The sequence below is a fragment of the Carcharodon carcharias genome, chromosome 15, assembly GCF_017639515.1.
Source record: "Carcharodon carcharias isolate sCarCar2 chromosome 15, sCarCar2.pri, whole genome shotgun sequence".
NCBI lineage: Eukaryota > Metazoa > Chordata > Chondrichthyes > Lamniformes > Lamnidae > Carcharodon > Carcharodon carcharias.
This window is the reverse complement of record NC_054481.1, coordinates 108,971,635-108,989,894: the sequence shown is the minus strand read 5'-3', so window position 1 is coordinate 108,989,894 and position 18,260 is coordinate 108,971,635. Positions and strand designations below refer to the sequence as shown.

The 18,260-nt window shown below is 44.7% G+C and overlaps 1 protein-coding gene across 1 annotated transcript; it reads right to left on the bottom strand.

Moving 5' to 3' along the window:
- Positions 1-15,949: 15,949 nt before the first annotated feature.
- LOC121288447 lies at positions 15,950-18,160 on the bottom strand. Its single transcript, XM_041206980.1, has 2 exons — positions 18,122-18,160; positions 15,950-16,694 (listed from the first exon to the last, which is right to left on the bottom strand). The coding sequence occupies exon 2, from the start codon at positions 16,583-16,585 to the stop codon at positions 15,950-15,952; it is 636 nt and encodes a 211-aa protein (XP_041062914.1). The 5' UTR covers positions 16,586-16,694; positions 18,122-18,160.
- Between the last annotated feature and the right edge of the window lie 100 nt (positions 18,161-18,260).

The following is an 18,260-nucleotide window of genomic DNA, read 5'->3' as shown; positions in this document are numbered from 1 at the left end:
TCACAGATCGGTGGGTCAGGAAATCATGCCCAATCTTATACTTGGAAGTTCATTAATTATGTATTGGCGAGTAGCTCTTTGAATCACATGGTGAAGTGGCCAATGATTCGACTGCCCTACCATAACCTAATGAGGTTGAAGGTCCTGGTGCCATTTATAAACGCCAGCCAAGCACACATTACTCTCTGCAGTCTAGCTGTGTGGACAACCAAGGCTGGGATGGCTCCAAGAAAAAAGAAGGCAGTGCCAAGGTTCAGCAATGAATTACTTGAGGTCCTTAATTGTGGAGTGCACCAGCAATGAAATGTCCTCTATCCAAGGGATGGTTCAAGAAAGTCCACCGACCTCACCTTATGGCCTGGGAGGCGGCTGCGAGGGTGGTCAGCTTCACGGGGACCCATCCGAGAAACACCGTCCAGTGCAGGAAGAGGATAAATGATCTCATCTGCATCACCAGGGTAAATCATCATTCAGCTCATTCCAAACACACAATTTCATAATGGCATTATGCACTCAGAGTGTCACTCAGCTCAGTGATCTCACAAAATATCAGCAGGGGAGTTATCAGCATTGAAAGCCTGTTCACCAGCAAATCATCTATCATCTGGCACAAACACCATCCTCAGCCCTTACTGGGGAGGGGTCAACACACACAGCAGACATGCATGCTCCCCAACCTCGGCCCTATCCCTTCTCATCACATTCCATCCCTTTGTCTTCATGCAGGCCAAATTTGCCCACAACAAGGGGGAAAGATCCCAGACCGGAGGAGGGACAGCGGACATCCAAAATCTCTCCAAGTTTGAGGAGGATGCCACTGAGTTGGTGGATGAGGACAGAGCTCGCTCCTGTGGGGAAAGCCTCTCCCAGCAAGCCAGTATGGATGAGCCCTCCATGCGTTGATCATATTTTGATAGTCACAGTGAGTGATGTGCGATATTGTATTCAGCCTGCTCATGAACCAAATCTATCTTCTCACTCTTACAGGCAGCAGTAGGTCCAGGCAGATCAGCACAGGCAACGGCCCCAGCCCCCAGACCACTTAAGAGGAGGATGCATCAGATGAAGACCCATCACAGTGTTCACCTGCATCATCCACCAACGCAAAGACACACATCCTGCAGGGTCATAGTTCTAGATTAGGTTCAGAGTCACTTTCTGGGGAAACATAGAAACATAGAAGCAGGAGTAGGCCATTTGGCCCTTTGAGCCTGCTGCGCCATGCAATATGATCATGGCTGATCCTCCATCTCAACACCATACTCCCGCTCTCCCCCTAAATCCCTTGATGCCTTTAGAGTCTAGAAATCTTTATATTTCCTTAAATATATTCAGTGACATCTCACTGACATGTCTCCATAGCATGCGGAAGCAGGGACAGCCCAGGTCTCTGGCACTCAGAGGACTGCTAGAGAACAGACACCCACTGAGTCTGAGTCAGAGGATGAGCCTCTGGAAGCAGTCATTGCTAAAATGTTGGAGTACATTAGGCAGAGTTGCAAGAGGCAGTCAGCAGACTAGAGCGAAGGATGGAAGAGTCCATCTGCATTCTGTCTGATGTTGTGGCTCCGACGTGTGAGCGCCTCACGTTCTCCATGGGAAGGGTGGCATAGAGGAACCACAGCTTTTCTTGATTTATATTAATAACCTATACCTTGGTGTACAGGGCACAATTTCAAAATTTGAAGATGATGCAAGACTTGGAAGTATTGTGAACTGTGAGGAGGATAGTGATAGACTTCAAGAGGATATAGACAGGCTGGTGGAATGGGCAGACATGTGGCAGATGAAATTTAATGTAGAGCAGTCTGAAGTGATACATTTTGGTCAAAAGAATGAGGAGAGGTGACATAAAATGAATGGTACAATTCTAAAGGAAATGCAGGAGCAGAGGCACCCAGGTGTATATGTGCATAAATCATTGAAGGTGGCAGAACAGGTTGAGAAAAGAGTTAATAAATTATACTGAATCCTGGGTTTCATATATAGGGGTGCAGAATACAAAAGCAAGTCAGTTATGAACCTTCATAAAACACTGGTTCAGCCTTAATGGGAAGGGTGTGAAGGTTTTGGAAAGGGTGTAGAATAGATTTACAAGAATGGTTCAATGGATGAAAGACTTCAGTTATGTGGAAAGATTGGCGAAGCTGGAGCTGTTCTCCTTGGAGAAGAGAAGGTTGAGAGAAGATTTGTTAGACGTGTTCAAAATCATGAGGGGTCTGAATTGAGTAAATGGGGAGAAACTGTTCTTATCGGCAGCAGGTCAAAAACCCTAAGGTGATTAATAAAAGAAGCAGAGGTAACAAAAGGAAAAACTTCTTTATGCAACAAGTGGTTTGGATCTGGAATGTACTGCCTGAGCATGTGGTGGAGACAGATTCAATTGTGATTTTCAAAAGAGAATTGGATAATTATCTGAAGGGAAAAGACTTTACAGGGCTGCAGGGAGAAGGTGGAGGAGTGGGACTAACTGAGTTGCTGTTGCAGAGAAATTACACATAGACAATGTACTGAATGGCCTCCGTCTGTGCTGTAACTATTCTATGATTCTAGTATAGGTACATTCAAGGAACTTGATAAACACATGAGGAAGATGGTTACTCTGATAGTGTGATCAAGAAGGGTGAGGGCAGGCTTGTGTGGAACATAAACACCAACATAGATAAGGTGGACCAAATGGCCTGTTTCTGTGCTGTAAATTCCATGTAAAGCTGTCAGCAGGAATACAAACACTATACTGCGTTTCACATCCTCAAGCCATCACAGCCAAGGAATTAATGTTCATTCACCAGTGCTCCTTAGGCAGCACCTTCCAAACCCACGACCACTATATTCTAGAAGGACAAGGGCAGCAGAGAGATGGGACCACCACCGCCTGCAAGTTACTCTCCAAGTCACTCACCACCCTGACTTGGAAATGTATCGCTGTTCCTTCTCTGTCACTGGGTCAAAATCTAGGAACTCCCTTCCTAACAACACTGTGGGTGTACCTACATCACATGGACTGCAGTGGTTCAAGAAGGCAGCTCACCACCACATTCTCAAGGGCAACTAGGGATGGGGCAATAAATGCTGGCCCAGCCAACAAAGCCCACATCCCATGAATGAATGAACACAGCAGGGTGTTTGGGGATATTGGTGCTGCTTTAGATCCTGGGAATCTTGAGCTTCAAAGACCCTGAAATGCCTGTTTATGAGAAAGCTGTGTGCAGGGAGTTGTAAGGTCTGTATTTTTTTTACAGTCAGGGAGCTGTACAGGAGGGGTCACTGCTGTTGCTGTTGCTGCACACTGACTCAGAGACATTCAGCACCAATCAGCAGCATGAGGCCCGGCTTTCCCTCACCACTTCTTAACCTTCCCAGGCTTTGGATTCACAGCCACACTGTGAGCTCCGGACATTCCGGTCAACAATTACTGTACAGCCTGAACTCAAGCTCCAGGAAACATTGGCCAAACTTGCCCTTGTGCCCCACATAATAATACAGATAGAAATCACTTAACATGGTCTCCGCGCCAGCCATCTCTGGATCACAAGGCACACAATCCCATTTCTATGCGAGGCAATTTCTGTCCAGTTCTGATTGTTGCTATTAATGAGCCAAATCACCCTGCATATACTACGCCTGGAAACAGGTAGCTTCAATTTTGGAAGCAGTGATGATTAAAATCAACACCAACCTTACAAATTGAAAATCCAGTCAGACAATTAATGGAGTGGATTCCATTGAGATCAGTGGAAAGAAAAATCAAGTGAGGCATATAACGGATGACCAATCAGCAAAGGAGAATTTACCATCCAGCCTTTAAATAGGAGGTGCTGGAAGTAAAATAGGAAGTATTGGAAAGGGGTAAGGCTGGAGCCAGTGTTATGGAAAAGCCAATGACTTTTATTAGCTACTAATCTTCAGATCTGCTGGACAGGCTCTGTTGGTCGCACAAAAATGGCGTTGTTCCATTTCTGGCATTGAAGTCGAGTGAAGTTGGCCACATATACCTCCTATAGGCATGGCGAGTAGCTCCCGTACCATATATGTGCAATTCGTGAACGATGCATCCCCTAGTGTCACCTTTCGTGCAAATCTACACTATAACTGACAATCTGGTGTTTTATAAAAAAGATTCATTCAGCGTTGCTAATGATGAATTAGTCAGAACAATCCTATCATTCAGTTCTGCCACATCTTAAGGATGAATAAATTTTGGGTGAGAACTAAGAAATCTGAAAGTAGATAAAGCCAAGCTTCATTTTTTCCATGCTCACATTTCTTGTTGAACCTCAGATTTATTTATTAGGAAATACATTGGAGAAATATTTTTACTTACTCTAAATTTTCAGCCTTTCAATGAGGTTTCACCACTTTGCATTTTTGACTGCCTTCCCTCTCCACCTGGCACTGTTCTCATTTTAGTTTTAAAATTCATAGCTGACCTCTGGAAGTTTATATCAATGCGTCTTTCATGACTGATTTAACTTCCTTAGCAACATTTTGTATTGTTGTCAGGAAAGAGAGACTAGATTTGGACAGGTTGAGTTGGCCCAAGAGCTCTTTGAGTTAATGATGAGCATCTAAATGCCACAGGCAGCATTGGTAACTACTCATTATGATCTCTATGAAACATGCGGGGATGCTGGGTGGTGGATTACAGGACTAGCCATTAAAGCCTTTAAATAAGGGGTGCTGGAGCGGTGTTCTGGTACGCTCCAACAGCACTATGCCTGTGCCTCCAAGTGTCTCTTCTCCTCAAGGAGTCAGGCAGGGGTCCTCGGGCACCCACAGGGAAGAGGACCAGCAGCTGGACACCACAGTGCCATCCACTCAGGTGACTCTGCGAGTGTTCAGCTGATCCCAATTTCCTCTGCCTGTAACCCCATCACTTCCAGCTGCACAGGCCGAGGATGCATCTGACTCATAGCAGAGACCCAAAGCAGGCTGAGGCCCTTCAGGCCTCAAGGCTCCAGAGGATGCCCGCTAAAGACATCAAAGACAACAGGACGTAACAGTCAGCAGGCTGCCTCAACCTCTGCTGCGGATGTCAGGGATGCACCAAAACGTGGTGGTAGGGTTCAAAAGATTAAGAAGCCTTGATTCTTATGGGTTATGGGTGTTCACTCACTGTATATATCATGCAACTTTGTAAATACATTTGCTGTTCATGACAATGGTCTCGTCATTTGAATGCATTGTACATATGCATCTATGTGGCCTCTTATTGCAAGAGTGACCCAAGCTCTCACTCCATGATTGCCATCCTTTGTGAGCCTCACATTCAAGTGATGTCCAGCTGACTCATGTTAGTTACTCGCCCCTTGTCTAATGTCAAGGAAATATGTCAACCTCTTTATTGAAAGTGCCTGCAAATTGCATTAGGAAGTGATATACATTAGAAGACATCATGGAGATATGTGTGCTCAATTGCATTGCAGGGTTACCACTCATGTTGTCTCATCATCAAATAGCTGTCTTCACTGTTAGTAGCAAAGCACAAGGCCTGCAGCCATGATGGTCTCTCCAGCCAGGTGCGCATCTCTGTAACAACAAGAAGTTTCTCATTCAGGAGGCCACGACTGCATCAAGTCCACTTGACACAGGCTTTGCACTGGTATGCTGCTTTTCACCTCCTAGAATGGCTATATACAGCTTTGGCTGCTGATCTTTCCAAAGATTAGGGCCTGGTGAAACATAAGGGCTGGAGATCCAAGGCCAAATGCTGACCTTGCTCTTGATGTTAATGGTTGTAAAGGCCTTTCAGGTCAGAGACATGCCACTAAGGGACAGGAGAAATGTGCTTGGGTACCCTTGCCTGCACTTTACTCCTCCTGGAACCTTGTAGCTATGAGTGTGTCACAGGCACATTTTCTGTGTCTTATGGCTTTGATTACATCCTTAAATGGAGGCTTCCCATCATCACCCTCTTCATGTTCCTGCCCTTCTTGGTCTTCGTAGTCCAAGGAGCTCTCAGCCTCCTCCATGTCTCTCTCTGGCAAGCGACCTCCTCTTTAAAGTGCCTGGTGCTGCAGGACGCAACACGCCATGATTATGTGGGAGACCATCTATGCAGAATACAGCAGAGACCACCTGAGGGGTTCAAGCATCAGAAGTGCATCTTCAGGATGCCAATGGTCTGCCCTATAATGGATCTTGTCAAACTATGCGCTGCGTTGTATCTCTCCTCCAAGGTACTCTGAGGACGACACACAGGTGTCATGAGCCATTGTTTTGAATGCCCCTTATTACCAAGGAGCCAGCCCTATAAGTGCCACAGTCCTTCAAATATCTGAGTCACCTGGGAGTGCCTCAGAATGTATGAGTCATGGGAACTCCCAGGGTACCTGCACAAACGTGCATAATGCGCTTCTGATGATCACACACCAGCTGAAGGTTTAGGGAGTGGAACCCTTTCCTGTTAATGAACTTCAGGGTCTGCTACCACGGAGGTCTCAAAGCAACCTGTGTGCAATCAATTGCACCCTGTACTCTAGAGAATCCAGAGATTGCTGCAAAACCTGGGAATCTAGCAGCCTGGCTAGCTTCATCCAGTATGAACTTCACATAATGATGAGCCTCATTTTGAAAGGCATTCATCACCTCCTTGATACATTTGTGTGTTGAGGACTGAGAGATGCCACAAAGGTCCTCTGTGGATCCCTTGAATGACTTATAGACAAATAAATTGAGTGCAGCGGTGACCTTCAGGGGCACTGGCAGGGATGTCCCGCCCAGCCCATACGGTGTTAGCTCCTCCCACAGAATGTGGCAAATTTGAGGCTCATCTCTTGACAAGCGTATATGTGTGTGGCATTGTCTCTTGCTCATCTCCAGATAGGAAGGGCATCTTTGGTAGACCCTTAGTCGTGCGAGTTGCCTCCAAGGGCTGGATCTAATTTCCTCATCCTCCAAGTCTTGCTGGGGCTCCCAAGGACAATGGCCCTCAGGCTGGGCCTCTTCTCAAAGCTGTGCTGGGCAGCGCCAGGCCCTTCTTCTCCTCCTTAGTCAGATCATTGCCATCAAGAAGGCAGCATTGAGCTCAGACTCCATTATTTAATCCTCCTTCTCCCTTTGGACAGAAAGACCCAATAGATTAATGAGTAATGGGCAACTATAGTAGAGCTCCCAACTGCAACTAGAAGGCCACCTACATGCTGTATCTGTGCTACTCACCTTTCCCTGATTGCATTCCAGCTGAGGCGCTACCTCTAGGTGACCAAGATGCCGCCCTAGCTACTTGACATCTTTATCCCAGAGAGGTTGGAAGAGGCTTGAGTGCATTCAGGATAGGTTCAATCTTATCAAAGGCATTCCTACTATTGCTGTTCTGGTATATTGATTAAGCCTATCCTGCACTTTTGGAATGACTGGATGCCCTCTGACCCATTAGCTATGCCAACTGGAGGAAGCACCTTAGAAGCTTTCATTGATCATCTTGCAGATATCCAACAGTCCCTTAATGGTTGGCAGCATCTTCCATTCTCACATTCCTTTCTGTTAATGCCCAAATTGGTCAACATAATTATGAACCCAATGACTCCTGCAGTCTCACATTAAAGCACTCCAAATGTCAGTGGCTCCAATTGCACCTTCTCAATAAACTCTTCTTGAGTTCTATCAGCTCAGACTCCATTTCCATGTTGTTACTCTAAGCAGTGTGAGGGTGCCCCCATTAGGGCCTCCGAATCCAGCCGTGGGCTCCTCCCACACTGCCTCAGCCCCGTCCCATGCAGATTCTTTTCCAGTTTTGATTTTAAATTAGTGATTTCAAGATGGCGGTGCTGCATTTCTACTTCGAGACCAGCTTTGACCCTTCCCCTGTCAGAGATCAGGTCCCTCCGATCTCCCTGGAACCTCATGATGTGCAGGTAGAACTCCCTCCAGCGATTCTCCAGCCTACCCCCTGGATCCCATTGTCATTGTCATTGACATTCCTGCCCTCCTCCCTGAACCCATCACAGTTGATGTCCCCATCCAGACTTCACCCCTCCCTATCTCGAGGCCATGTGTATGGTCACATACAGAGGCGGCATCCCCTGACCCCGCTGTCCTCAAGAGGTCTTCGAGTACTACCCCCCTTTATTACGTTTTCCCCATTTATAGACAGCAGATGCCTTCCCTTACCATGACCATCCCATCTGCAGCCCAGTACTGAACCAGACATTCTATCAGCAACAAGTTTGAGACTATGATCACGCCCCTCACACTAAGCTGTGCCTGACACCCACACACACCCACCTTGCCAAACCCTCAAATGGGAACACAACATGCATAGCCCACAGAGTCCCAGGACTGCCTCTAATCTCTAACCCCGACCTATTGGCCCCACCCAAGGACCATGACTGTCTTTCACTCAGCTCTCCAGCTCCGTAATGAAAAACCAGAGAAAGACTGTTTCTCTCCCCTTCCACTCATGAGTCTATGTGCAACCCTTCCCTCTTGTGCCACACTAACAGTCCCCTCACCATCTTTCATACTATAGAGTCTGCGTGCGTCCCCTCCCATTCATGCAAATTAAATCCCATCCACCCCCTTCTGTGTCTGGGTTCTACTGTTCCATGTCAGGCTCCTGTTTCCCCACCCCAATCTAAACTCTGCCTGCCATCGTCCCCACTGACCCCCCCAACCCCCTCAGGTTTCTGTCATCTCCCCCCACCCCTCCAGTTGCCATGCTGGTCTCTGTTTTAGAGTTAAATCTTGCCTGAGACACACAATGCTGACCTGTAGTATTGCAGCAGCCACTGTGAGCAGCCCAGCTTAACACCTGTGGCAGCCACAGAGAGCAGCCCTACTAGTGTGGACTAACACTTGCATCACCGATGAACTGGAGCAGTGCTGTTGCAAGTAGGTTTTGAATGTTGCACTCACCTCAAAGTCACGAGTAAAGTGAAGGTGAACTGCATGCCATTTATATCCAGTTGTAATTTAGACTGATCTAATTTCCCACTGGTGTGGCAGGTAATTGGGGGGAGGGGAACATTGTTCTGGCAGGCGAGTTGTGTTGTAATGAGTATTCATGACATGCTAATGTATGCAAATAGCATTCCTGACATGGATCAGTGGGAAAGCTGACCCGCCACCATCCCACCATTAAAGTGGCGAGGGAAAGTTCCAATTTGTTTTCTCATTGGCGGGAATCCGACTTTTGGCCTCTTTCCAAATTTTCTGCTCCTGCCCAGCACGAAACCCATTGCTGGCGGCACCAGAAAATTCTGCCACTTAAAAACTATTTCCCAAATTAAAGAAGACTAGGAGCAGCAGTTTTACCTCATTGGGTGGGTGCAGCCGGCAGGCCTGGTAGTGGCCGTGAAACCGACTGCCGGTCGCAATCAGGACATGAGCGTGTTTTCACACTAGCTGGCCAATTAACAGCCAGCCAGCACGAAAGGCATGCTCAGAGCCTCAGCGTTGCTGGGTGGGGGTAGGATGAGTGCGAGCGTTGAAGTGTGCGCATGCATGGGGGAGCGTGCACTGAAAGCTCCCTGACGGCACAGAGCTGCCTCAGGGAGCTGAAGGTTTTTAACATCAAAAAGAAAGATTTCAAACATAAAGAAAAGGTGACTCTGTCACATGAGCAGGGACATATTAAAAGTGAGTTTTAAAAATGTTTATTGTTTTTTTATTTACTGTCCAAAACCTCATCCCGTTCATGGATAAGGTTTCGTTGAAAATGCAAAGGCTGCCTGACCTATTCGCCCACCCGCCAACCAAATGGTTGGACAGACAGTGAAAAATTCAATTTAAGTAATTGATTAAGGGCCTTAATAGGCCTCTTAGTTGTCAGCGGGCACGCTGCTGCCTCTCACGCTGGGCAAAATATCGCGAGAGTGGGCAATAACATCAAGACACTTGCCTGACATCATTGCGCACTATTTCACTCCTGTTCGGGTCAGGCATGCGCCTGCCGGCAGGATGAAAAATACTGCCCTAGGTAAATTGTATACACTATTCCCATGTCACACACATTTCCCTGGGCCCAAAGACACACCAGCACAGATGGCAGAACAAGAGGGTGGACTTAAGAATTTTTTTACAGTTTGTGAAGAAGATAAAACAAAGGGGATATGGTTAGCTGTTCTTTGGCTGGTCTTCACGCAGTGAATCCATGTTGCGGCTGTTTTGTTCAGTTGTCTTCCTGGGTTTTAGTTGCTGGAGCAAATTTCCACATTTTATTTCCAAAAAACCTTGGTTTGCAGTAGATTTTTCTTCTCAGGATGGTTACTGTGCAAACCTGGGCACAATACTTCAGAGAGAGTGAAAGAGAGAGCAAACAGCTTTTGCAACCTGTTTCAATACAGCATTTTGAGTCTCTGATCTCCCTGCTGCTTGGTCTCTTAAAGTACTCTGCTGGCTTTATATTCCAGAGAAATTCTATTGTTCCATTTCTGCTGCAGTCATTGTTTTAGAACTGGTAATTGCATTTTGATGTCTCATCTCAGAAATATTTTCAAAGTTTCAGAATAGTGTAAAGCCAACAGGAGGCTGATGCTCTCCAGGGGGTTGAGTGCTATTTTTTCCATGCCAATTGGTGGAATGCAAGCTGTATATTGTAGCTGTCTGGCAGTCTCCATTGTCTTTTAGAGGGTTTCAGTTTTTTTTAAATGCTGCCAGAAGGGAAAAATTAGAAATTGTATCTTTAAACAAGATCCTGGTAACAATACCTGCAAAGAAGCAAGTAGTTTCCCCAAACCTGGTCTGGGCGTACACATGACCCCAGTTTCATACAACCTTGGGTGACTTATCCTATCCAGAGAACAGCTCAGGAGGGGCGATAAATACTGGTTTGCAGATCATGAAATTATCAGCCAGTTTTTTTTTTAACCGACTTTTTCTACTGTAAAGCTCTTCAATATTGTAGAGCTCTTCTTCAATCCTCTGCAATCTTATGTTTCTAATTACTTAAGTACAGATGATCTTGAAATTAGAAATCTTTTAACTAGTAGTCTGTAGGAAGAAAGAATCTGGGGCCAGAGTGGGCGTACAGCAGGTGATTGTCTGTGAGGGAGGAAGGCACCAAACTGGGCAGAGCTGGCACAGCCCAAATTATTATGTGGTGGTAGAGGAGAGCAGAGGCAGAAGCTGGCAGCTTTTCCACCCGTGCTTCTCCACATATCATAGGCAGGCGGAAGGGAGGATTCTTGAGCTTCCCTGGGATCTATCACCAGCAAACACTTCTAAGCCTTGCAAAAGCCATGCCAGCTGGCACCATTTCCCTTAGGGGACTTCCAAAGGACAAGGTTTCCCAGAGGGAATTGATTACTTTAAAATTGAGGCTTGTCTTCTTTGGGGAAATCAATAAAATTGACATGACCATTTGACTCTTATTGGCCTATCTTTGTGCTATTTGTTGTGAGTGCCTCTAATGCCTTTGTACAGATGTGGGACCCCAAACCTAATGTGGAAATAACTGTGACCCTGCACTTGAAGTGTCTACAAAGTTAACAAAAGGGAGGGGGAGTCCTTCGCCACTAAAGTAGGATTCCCAGAATTTTGAGCTTTCTTGACATGAAAGAGGAAAAGAAAATGCTGGACATAAACAACAGGTTAGGCAACTGATTAGTCTATTATGTCTTTCCGGCGTTTTCAGCATTTAGTTTTCTTTTTAAATCTTCTTACTTGAACTATAATAACAGAAGCAGCTCAGGAAGATACCAACAACTTGTATCTATATAGTGCTATAATGTTAAGATACTACAACATAAAAGCAATTTATGAAAACAGGTCAAGCCTCAAATTTATTCGATTTGCATCAGATATAATTAAATTAATGGATGTATAACAGCGTGCAAAGCATATCTACGCTTTCAGAAATAATTTGATAAGCTCTCCAGAGGAGATTCCTACCTAAAGTGAAAATTTCAGAGATCCAAGGTGAAGTTTAAATTATATTATTAAGAAGTTACATAACAGGAAACAGTAGTAAACATAATTAACCTGGCCAACATCTATCCCTCAATCAGCATCACTAAAACAGATGATATGGTTATTTATTTCTTTGCCGTTTGTGGGATCTTGCAGTGTAAAAATGGCTGCCATGTTTCCTACATTGCAACAGTGACTACACTGTAAAAGTAATTCTTTGGTTGTAAAGCATTTTGGGATATCTGGCAGTTATGAAAGGCACCAAATAAAAAGACTTTCTTTCAATATCAAAATTCAGAGATGAAGCGTCTATTTGTATTATTACAGACCGCTCCTCTAGTATTGTTACAAATTTCATGGGTCTGCAGTGAATAGGCCGAATATTATTGGTCATTACTGTAAGCAGACCCCACATCACCAATGTAGTTCTCCAACTGATTCATGCTGACCACTCACAGAAATCTCCATTCTCTCCAAAGAGAAAGAAGCAAAGACATTGCACTGACCTTTCACTAAAATCTGTGTGACATGGATTGGTCCACCAAGCTGCCAATCAAAGTACTACTTGAATCAAAAGCTACGTTCTCTTCATGTGAGAGATGATGCCATCTCTATGCTTGGTTCTGCCAGAAACAATAAATGAAAACCATTCTAACACCAGAGTGTGAAATGGGCCAGCTAGTACACTCAATTTTCTAATACAAAAGCAAACTACTGCAGATGCTGGAAATCTGAAATGAAAACAGGAAATGATGGAAATACTCAACAGGTCTGGCAACATTTGCAGGGAGAATGTTTCAGGTTGATGACCCTTCATCAGAGCTGTTTTCTTGACTGTTGTTTATAGGACATTCATAAGATATTGATCCCTTAGTTCATCCATCCAGAAAGACCCTAAAGCTGGCCCCCATTCCAGCATCTAATTGTTAATAATAATCTTAAGGTTACAACTCTTAACTGAAAATCCAATCCATGTATTGATCACTCTGTGTATGGAGACCTCTCTGATATTACTCCTAAATTCCTTATTACTAGCTAGAATCTGTGTTCCCTTGTCTGTCTTACAATTTAATTTGAAGTAATTTTCCACATTTACCTTTTCCATACTATTTACTATATTAAATACCTCTATGAGATCACCTCAGATGTACATGTTCAGCGTGTCATCTACTCAGAATCTTCATCCTGAATGATTTAAACAACATTCATGGAGTACATGTTACCCATCATTCTTTCATGCATGCAGTACTTTACATTTACCAGGGGAGTTTCTGCCATGGGTCTTCATGTGAATGATTCTTGACCAGCAGATCTTTTGACACATCAGGCAGGATGTCGCACAAGGTAGTGGAATCTGGAATGCAGAATTTGCTTCCTTTTCTTTCCTTATCGGTACTGAACATTGTGCAATTATCAGCGAACATCCCTACTATGGGAGAATCATTGATGAAGCAGCTGAAGATTATTGGGTCTACGACCCTACCATAGGACCGTAAGACATAGGAGCAGAAATTAGGCCATTCGGCCCATCGAGTCTGCTCCGCCATTCAATCATGGCTGATAAGTTTCTCAATCCCATTCTCCCGCCTTCTCCCCGTAACCTTTGATCCCCTTACCAATCAAGAACCTATCTATCTCGGTCTTAAATACACTCAATGACCTGGCCTCCACAGCCTTCTGTGGCAATGAATTCCATAGATTCACCACTCTCTGGCTAAAGTTTCTCCTCATCTCTGTTCTAAAAGGTCTTCCCTTTACTCTGAGGCTGTGCCTTGGGTCCTAGTCTCTCCTACTAATGGAAACATCTTCCCCATGCCCACTCTATCCAGGCCTTTCAGTATTCTGTAACTTTCAATCAGATCCTCCCTCATCCTTCTAAACACCATCGAGTATAGACCCAGTGTCCTCAAACGTTCCTCATGTTAAACCTTTCATTCCTGGGATCATTTTCGTGAACCTCCTCTGGACCCTCTCCAGGGCCAGCACATCCTTCCTGAGATACGGGGCCCAAAATTGCTCACAATATTCTAAATGTGGTCTGACCAGAGCCTTATAAAGCCTCATCAGTTTTAATATTCTATTCCTCTCGAAATAAATACCTACATTGCATTTGCCTTCCTAACTACCGACTACCTAACTACCCTGAGAAACTCCTGTAATGATATCCCATGACTGAGATGCTTGGCTTCCAACAACCACAGGCATCTTCCTTTCTGCTAGTTATGACTCCAACCAGTCAATAGTAACTACCGGGATGTTGATGGTGGGGCATTCAGTGATTATAATGTCATTGACTGTCAAGGGGAGATGGTTGGATTTTCTCTTATTGAAGATGGTCATTGCCTGGCACCTGCTGGCATGTTACTTGCCACTTATCAACCCAGGTCTTGCCCAGTTCTTGCTGCATAAGGATCCACATTGCTTCAGTATCTGAGGAGTCATGAATGGTACCCCAGCTAAGAGAAAGTGGGGCAGCCTATTTTTGGGGCACCTTTTCTAGCCCCCACCCCATTTGGGGTGTGAAGAGGAGTGCTCAGTTACAGATGCTGTTGCCCTAAAACATCTCTGTCCCATCAGAGGTGTTTAGTGACCTTCATGCATCTGTCATTTGTGTGCAGATTCATAGTCCTGTCCCTGTTGCCAATTCACTGTCCCCACAGGACTTGGAATGGGAATACAGCCACCTGCAATTCTCTCTCCAAGTCATGCGGCCTGAGAATGGGTGGTGCTTAGGGTTGTCTTTATAAAGCTAGGAAATATATTGCCATTCCTTTACTGTCACTCGGTCAAAATCCTGGAACTCCCTCCCTAGCAGCATTGTGGGTGCACCTCCACTACATGGACTGCAGCACTTTAAGGTGGCTCACAATCACCTTCTCAAGAGTAATTAAGGATGAGAAATAAATGCTTCCCAGCAACACTCACATCTCATGAATGAATTTTTAAAATTGCCAAAGCCTAGGGACTGCCCCTATTGGATCTGCAGACAGCAGCAATCCTTGTCAGACTAAGAACTGCAATTAGTTCCAAATTGGGACAAAGTTTTGGAGTTGCATGTGTCAAGATTGGCTTCCTTCTGGGAATGATACAGATCCTGAGAAGCACCTCATGGGAATTATACTCAATCTGAGGATAGCACGGCACCCAGAAGCTTCATCAATGGATCTTTGCACAGTGATTTGTCCTGTCAGCCTAATGTCTATGATTTAGCCATTGGCTGGGACTATGTGATCAGTTAATATTCTCAAGGCTACTATAGATAGATTTTTGCTAGGGATATGGAATAAAGGAGGATAAATGCAGTTGAGATACAAATCAGCCATGAATGGCAGAATAGGTACAAGTGACTGAAATGGCCCCCTCCTGTTCCTGTGACCTGTGCCTATTGAGCAGCTGGCCTTATCATATTTACTAAGTATGAGAGTGGGAAAATCTTCAGGCAGTTAGTACTTTGGAATGGTAGCCTTAAGGTTGCCATGGTTAGGGCGATGCCCTAAGAATCGTCCAGCATGCTCTCAGTCTCCAACTGAACAATGGCAAGGCGCTACTACCCTTCTCAGATTTAGTCTCATTGACTGGGAACAGGTGGTGCTTAGGGAGTTGTCTTTATAAAGCCATAAGAAAAACCAAACCAAGCACTGAAGTTCATTTTTGGAGGGATAGAATTAAAAAACAAAGATATATTAAAGTTGTACAGAACCTTGGTTAGACCACACATGGAATACTGTGAACATATTATGTCTCCATGTTATAAAATAGATATGGAGGTGTTTGAAACAAGATTCCCAAAGATACCAGAAATGAGAGGTCATACTATCAGGACAGGTTGAACAGTTGGTAAAAACAAAAAAAACTGCGGATGCTGGAAATCCAAAACAAAAACAGAATTACCTGGAAAAACTCAGCAGGTCTGGCAGCATCGGCGGAGAAGAAAAGAGTTGACGTTTCGAGTCCTCATGACCCTTCGACAGAACTTGAGTTCGAGTCCAAGAAAGAGTTGAAATATAAGCTGGTTTAAGATGTGTAGGGGGGGCGGAGAGAGAGAGAGAAGTGGAGGGGGGGGGGGGGGGGGGGGGGGGGTGTGGTTGTAGGCCTTTGTTTAAGGTGCATCTCGTAGGGTAGAGATTGCACCGCAGTAGTTTATTAGCCTGGATTGTTTAATATTGAAACATGTTCTTGTCCAGGAATTAGAGGCATAGTCATTTCCGTAATACCCGATGCCGATTCCTTGGCATTGGAGTTTGGTCCACTTCCGGTATTCCGCCTCCCTCCAAGCCGCGTATCTGTTGGTGGGTTTGGGCCTGGAAGTTTGGGTGATATCCGTCCATCCCATTGCGATACCAATTTCATCCACGCCAATTCCTTCATCAGCACCTCTTGGACCTCCACTATCCTTAAGGGCTTCTTCGATCTCTCTGAGTACTTTGAGGTTCCTCAGGGATTTGATTGTTCGTTTATTGTCAATTCTGCTGAATTCAAAGGAGGCCTCTATCACCGCGTCCGGTGAGCTCTCCAGCGCCTCCAGCTTTCGGATTATGGCGGACGGAATCTGCACTTCGAGCCTCGGCATGCCCAGACCTCCATTCCTGTTACTGCTGTATAGTAAACCATCCGCCGTGTGTGGCGGAAGATGTAGGATTTCTTTTGTACCGTTCTTGATAGATTGGTCTAGTTTGACTAGTGTATTCTGTGAGACCTCTGCGAGGATCAGGTGGAAATATATTCGGGGTATCATGTGAGTTTTGAGGATTTCGATCCTCTGGATAGGCCGAAGAGCTGCCTTCTTCAGGTTCTCTATCCACAAATCGCTCTTTTCTTTGGAAAAGAGAAGGCTGAGGGGTAACCTGATAGAGGTATTTAAGATAATAGACGTTAAGAAAATGTTTCTACTCACGAGGGCATCCAAACCTAGAGTTAATAATTATAAGACAGTTCCTAATAAATTCAATGAGGAATTCAGGAAAAAAATCTTTACATAGAGAGCACTGAAAATATGGAACACACTATGACAAGGGGTAGTTAAGGTGTACAGCATAAGGGGAATCTTGTGATTACAAGAGGGTAACAGGAATAGGATATGCATTAGATAAAACGTGTGGAAGAGACTCATGTGGAACATAAATGCCAGCATAGACCATTTGGGCTGAATGGCCTGTTTTGATGTAAGAGTTACTCTCTGATCGAATGTGATGGTATTCCAATTTTTTGGTATTTCTCTCAATCTGGGATGGAATATGCTATCATGTTACTCCTGTTATGATGGTACATGGAAGGCTGCACCTATCAGATCTCAGTCCTGTATGGAATATAGTCTATTCTTAATTCAAAATTGTTTAATTGTAAATTGAATTGAAATTGTACAAAAATTACACATCTTTTGTTAAATCCAAGTTACTGCATGATTTACATTTTTTACAAACAAAATTTGACTTCAGCTTAACAGGAGTAAATAGTAAAGAGTGAATATTTGATTGGGCCAGTACTGGTGAGCTCCATATTAGATTATCTCTCAATCTGTGATATAACAAAGCCCAACTCTGGGTATATGTGTCCTCTCTGCCATTATGTTTTCTCTATACTTATCCCTTCCTCAACTCACCATCATCCAACTGTATCCACTTCTTTACTGATGATTTAATTTCAAATATGTCAAATGACATTCAACCTCCAAGTCACAGAAAGACATATTGAAACAGATGACCAAAAACTTGGTCAGTTACAAAGGTAAAATACTGCAGATACTGGAAATCTAAAATAAAAACAGAAAATGCTGGAAATACTCAGCATGTCTGGCAGCATCTGTGGACAGAATAACAGTTAACATTTCAGGTCAACGACCTTCTATCAGAACTGTCAGAAGTCAGAAATGTAATAGGTTTTAAGTAGGTCAAATCGGGGAAAATTGAGCAAAACGGAAGGTAGTGGAATACATTGAAGGACAAAACGGAAGGTAGTGGAATACACTGAAGGACAAAAGAGTTGTTGGGGTAGAGCCAAAGGGGATAGCAATGGGACAAGTAAAGAAACAAAAGATGTGTCCAGAGGTGTGAATGGCAGAACTGCTGCAGTCCGGAAACAAAACTAAGCTCCACAAAAATTAAGACTGCAATACGCAAGGAAAACAAAACAAAACAAATGGCGCGACAGAGATTACAGTCAGAAATTATTGAAAAGCTTGGTTAAAGATGCAAGTTTTAAGCAGCGGAGGGAATGACTGAGGGTGGGCTCTCAACCTCTACCAATAGCCTGGACACTTCAGCAACTGCCTCACCCGCTCGAGCGAGACCCGCAAGCAAGGAAAGGCGGGAGCCACGAGCGCCGCTAGCCTGTTGGAACAAGTCTCGCGCTCCCAAGGCCGAGGGAATGACCGCGAGAGGTGGAGCCTATGATAGCCCCGCCCAGCGGCACAG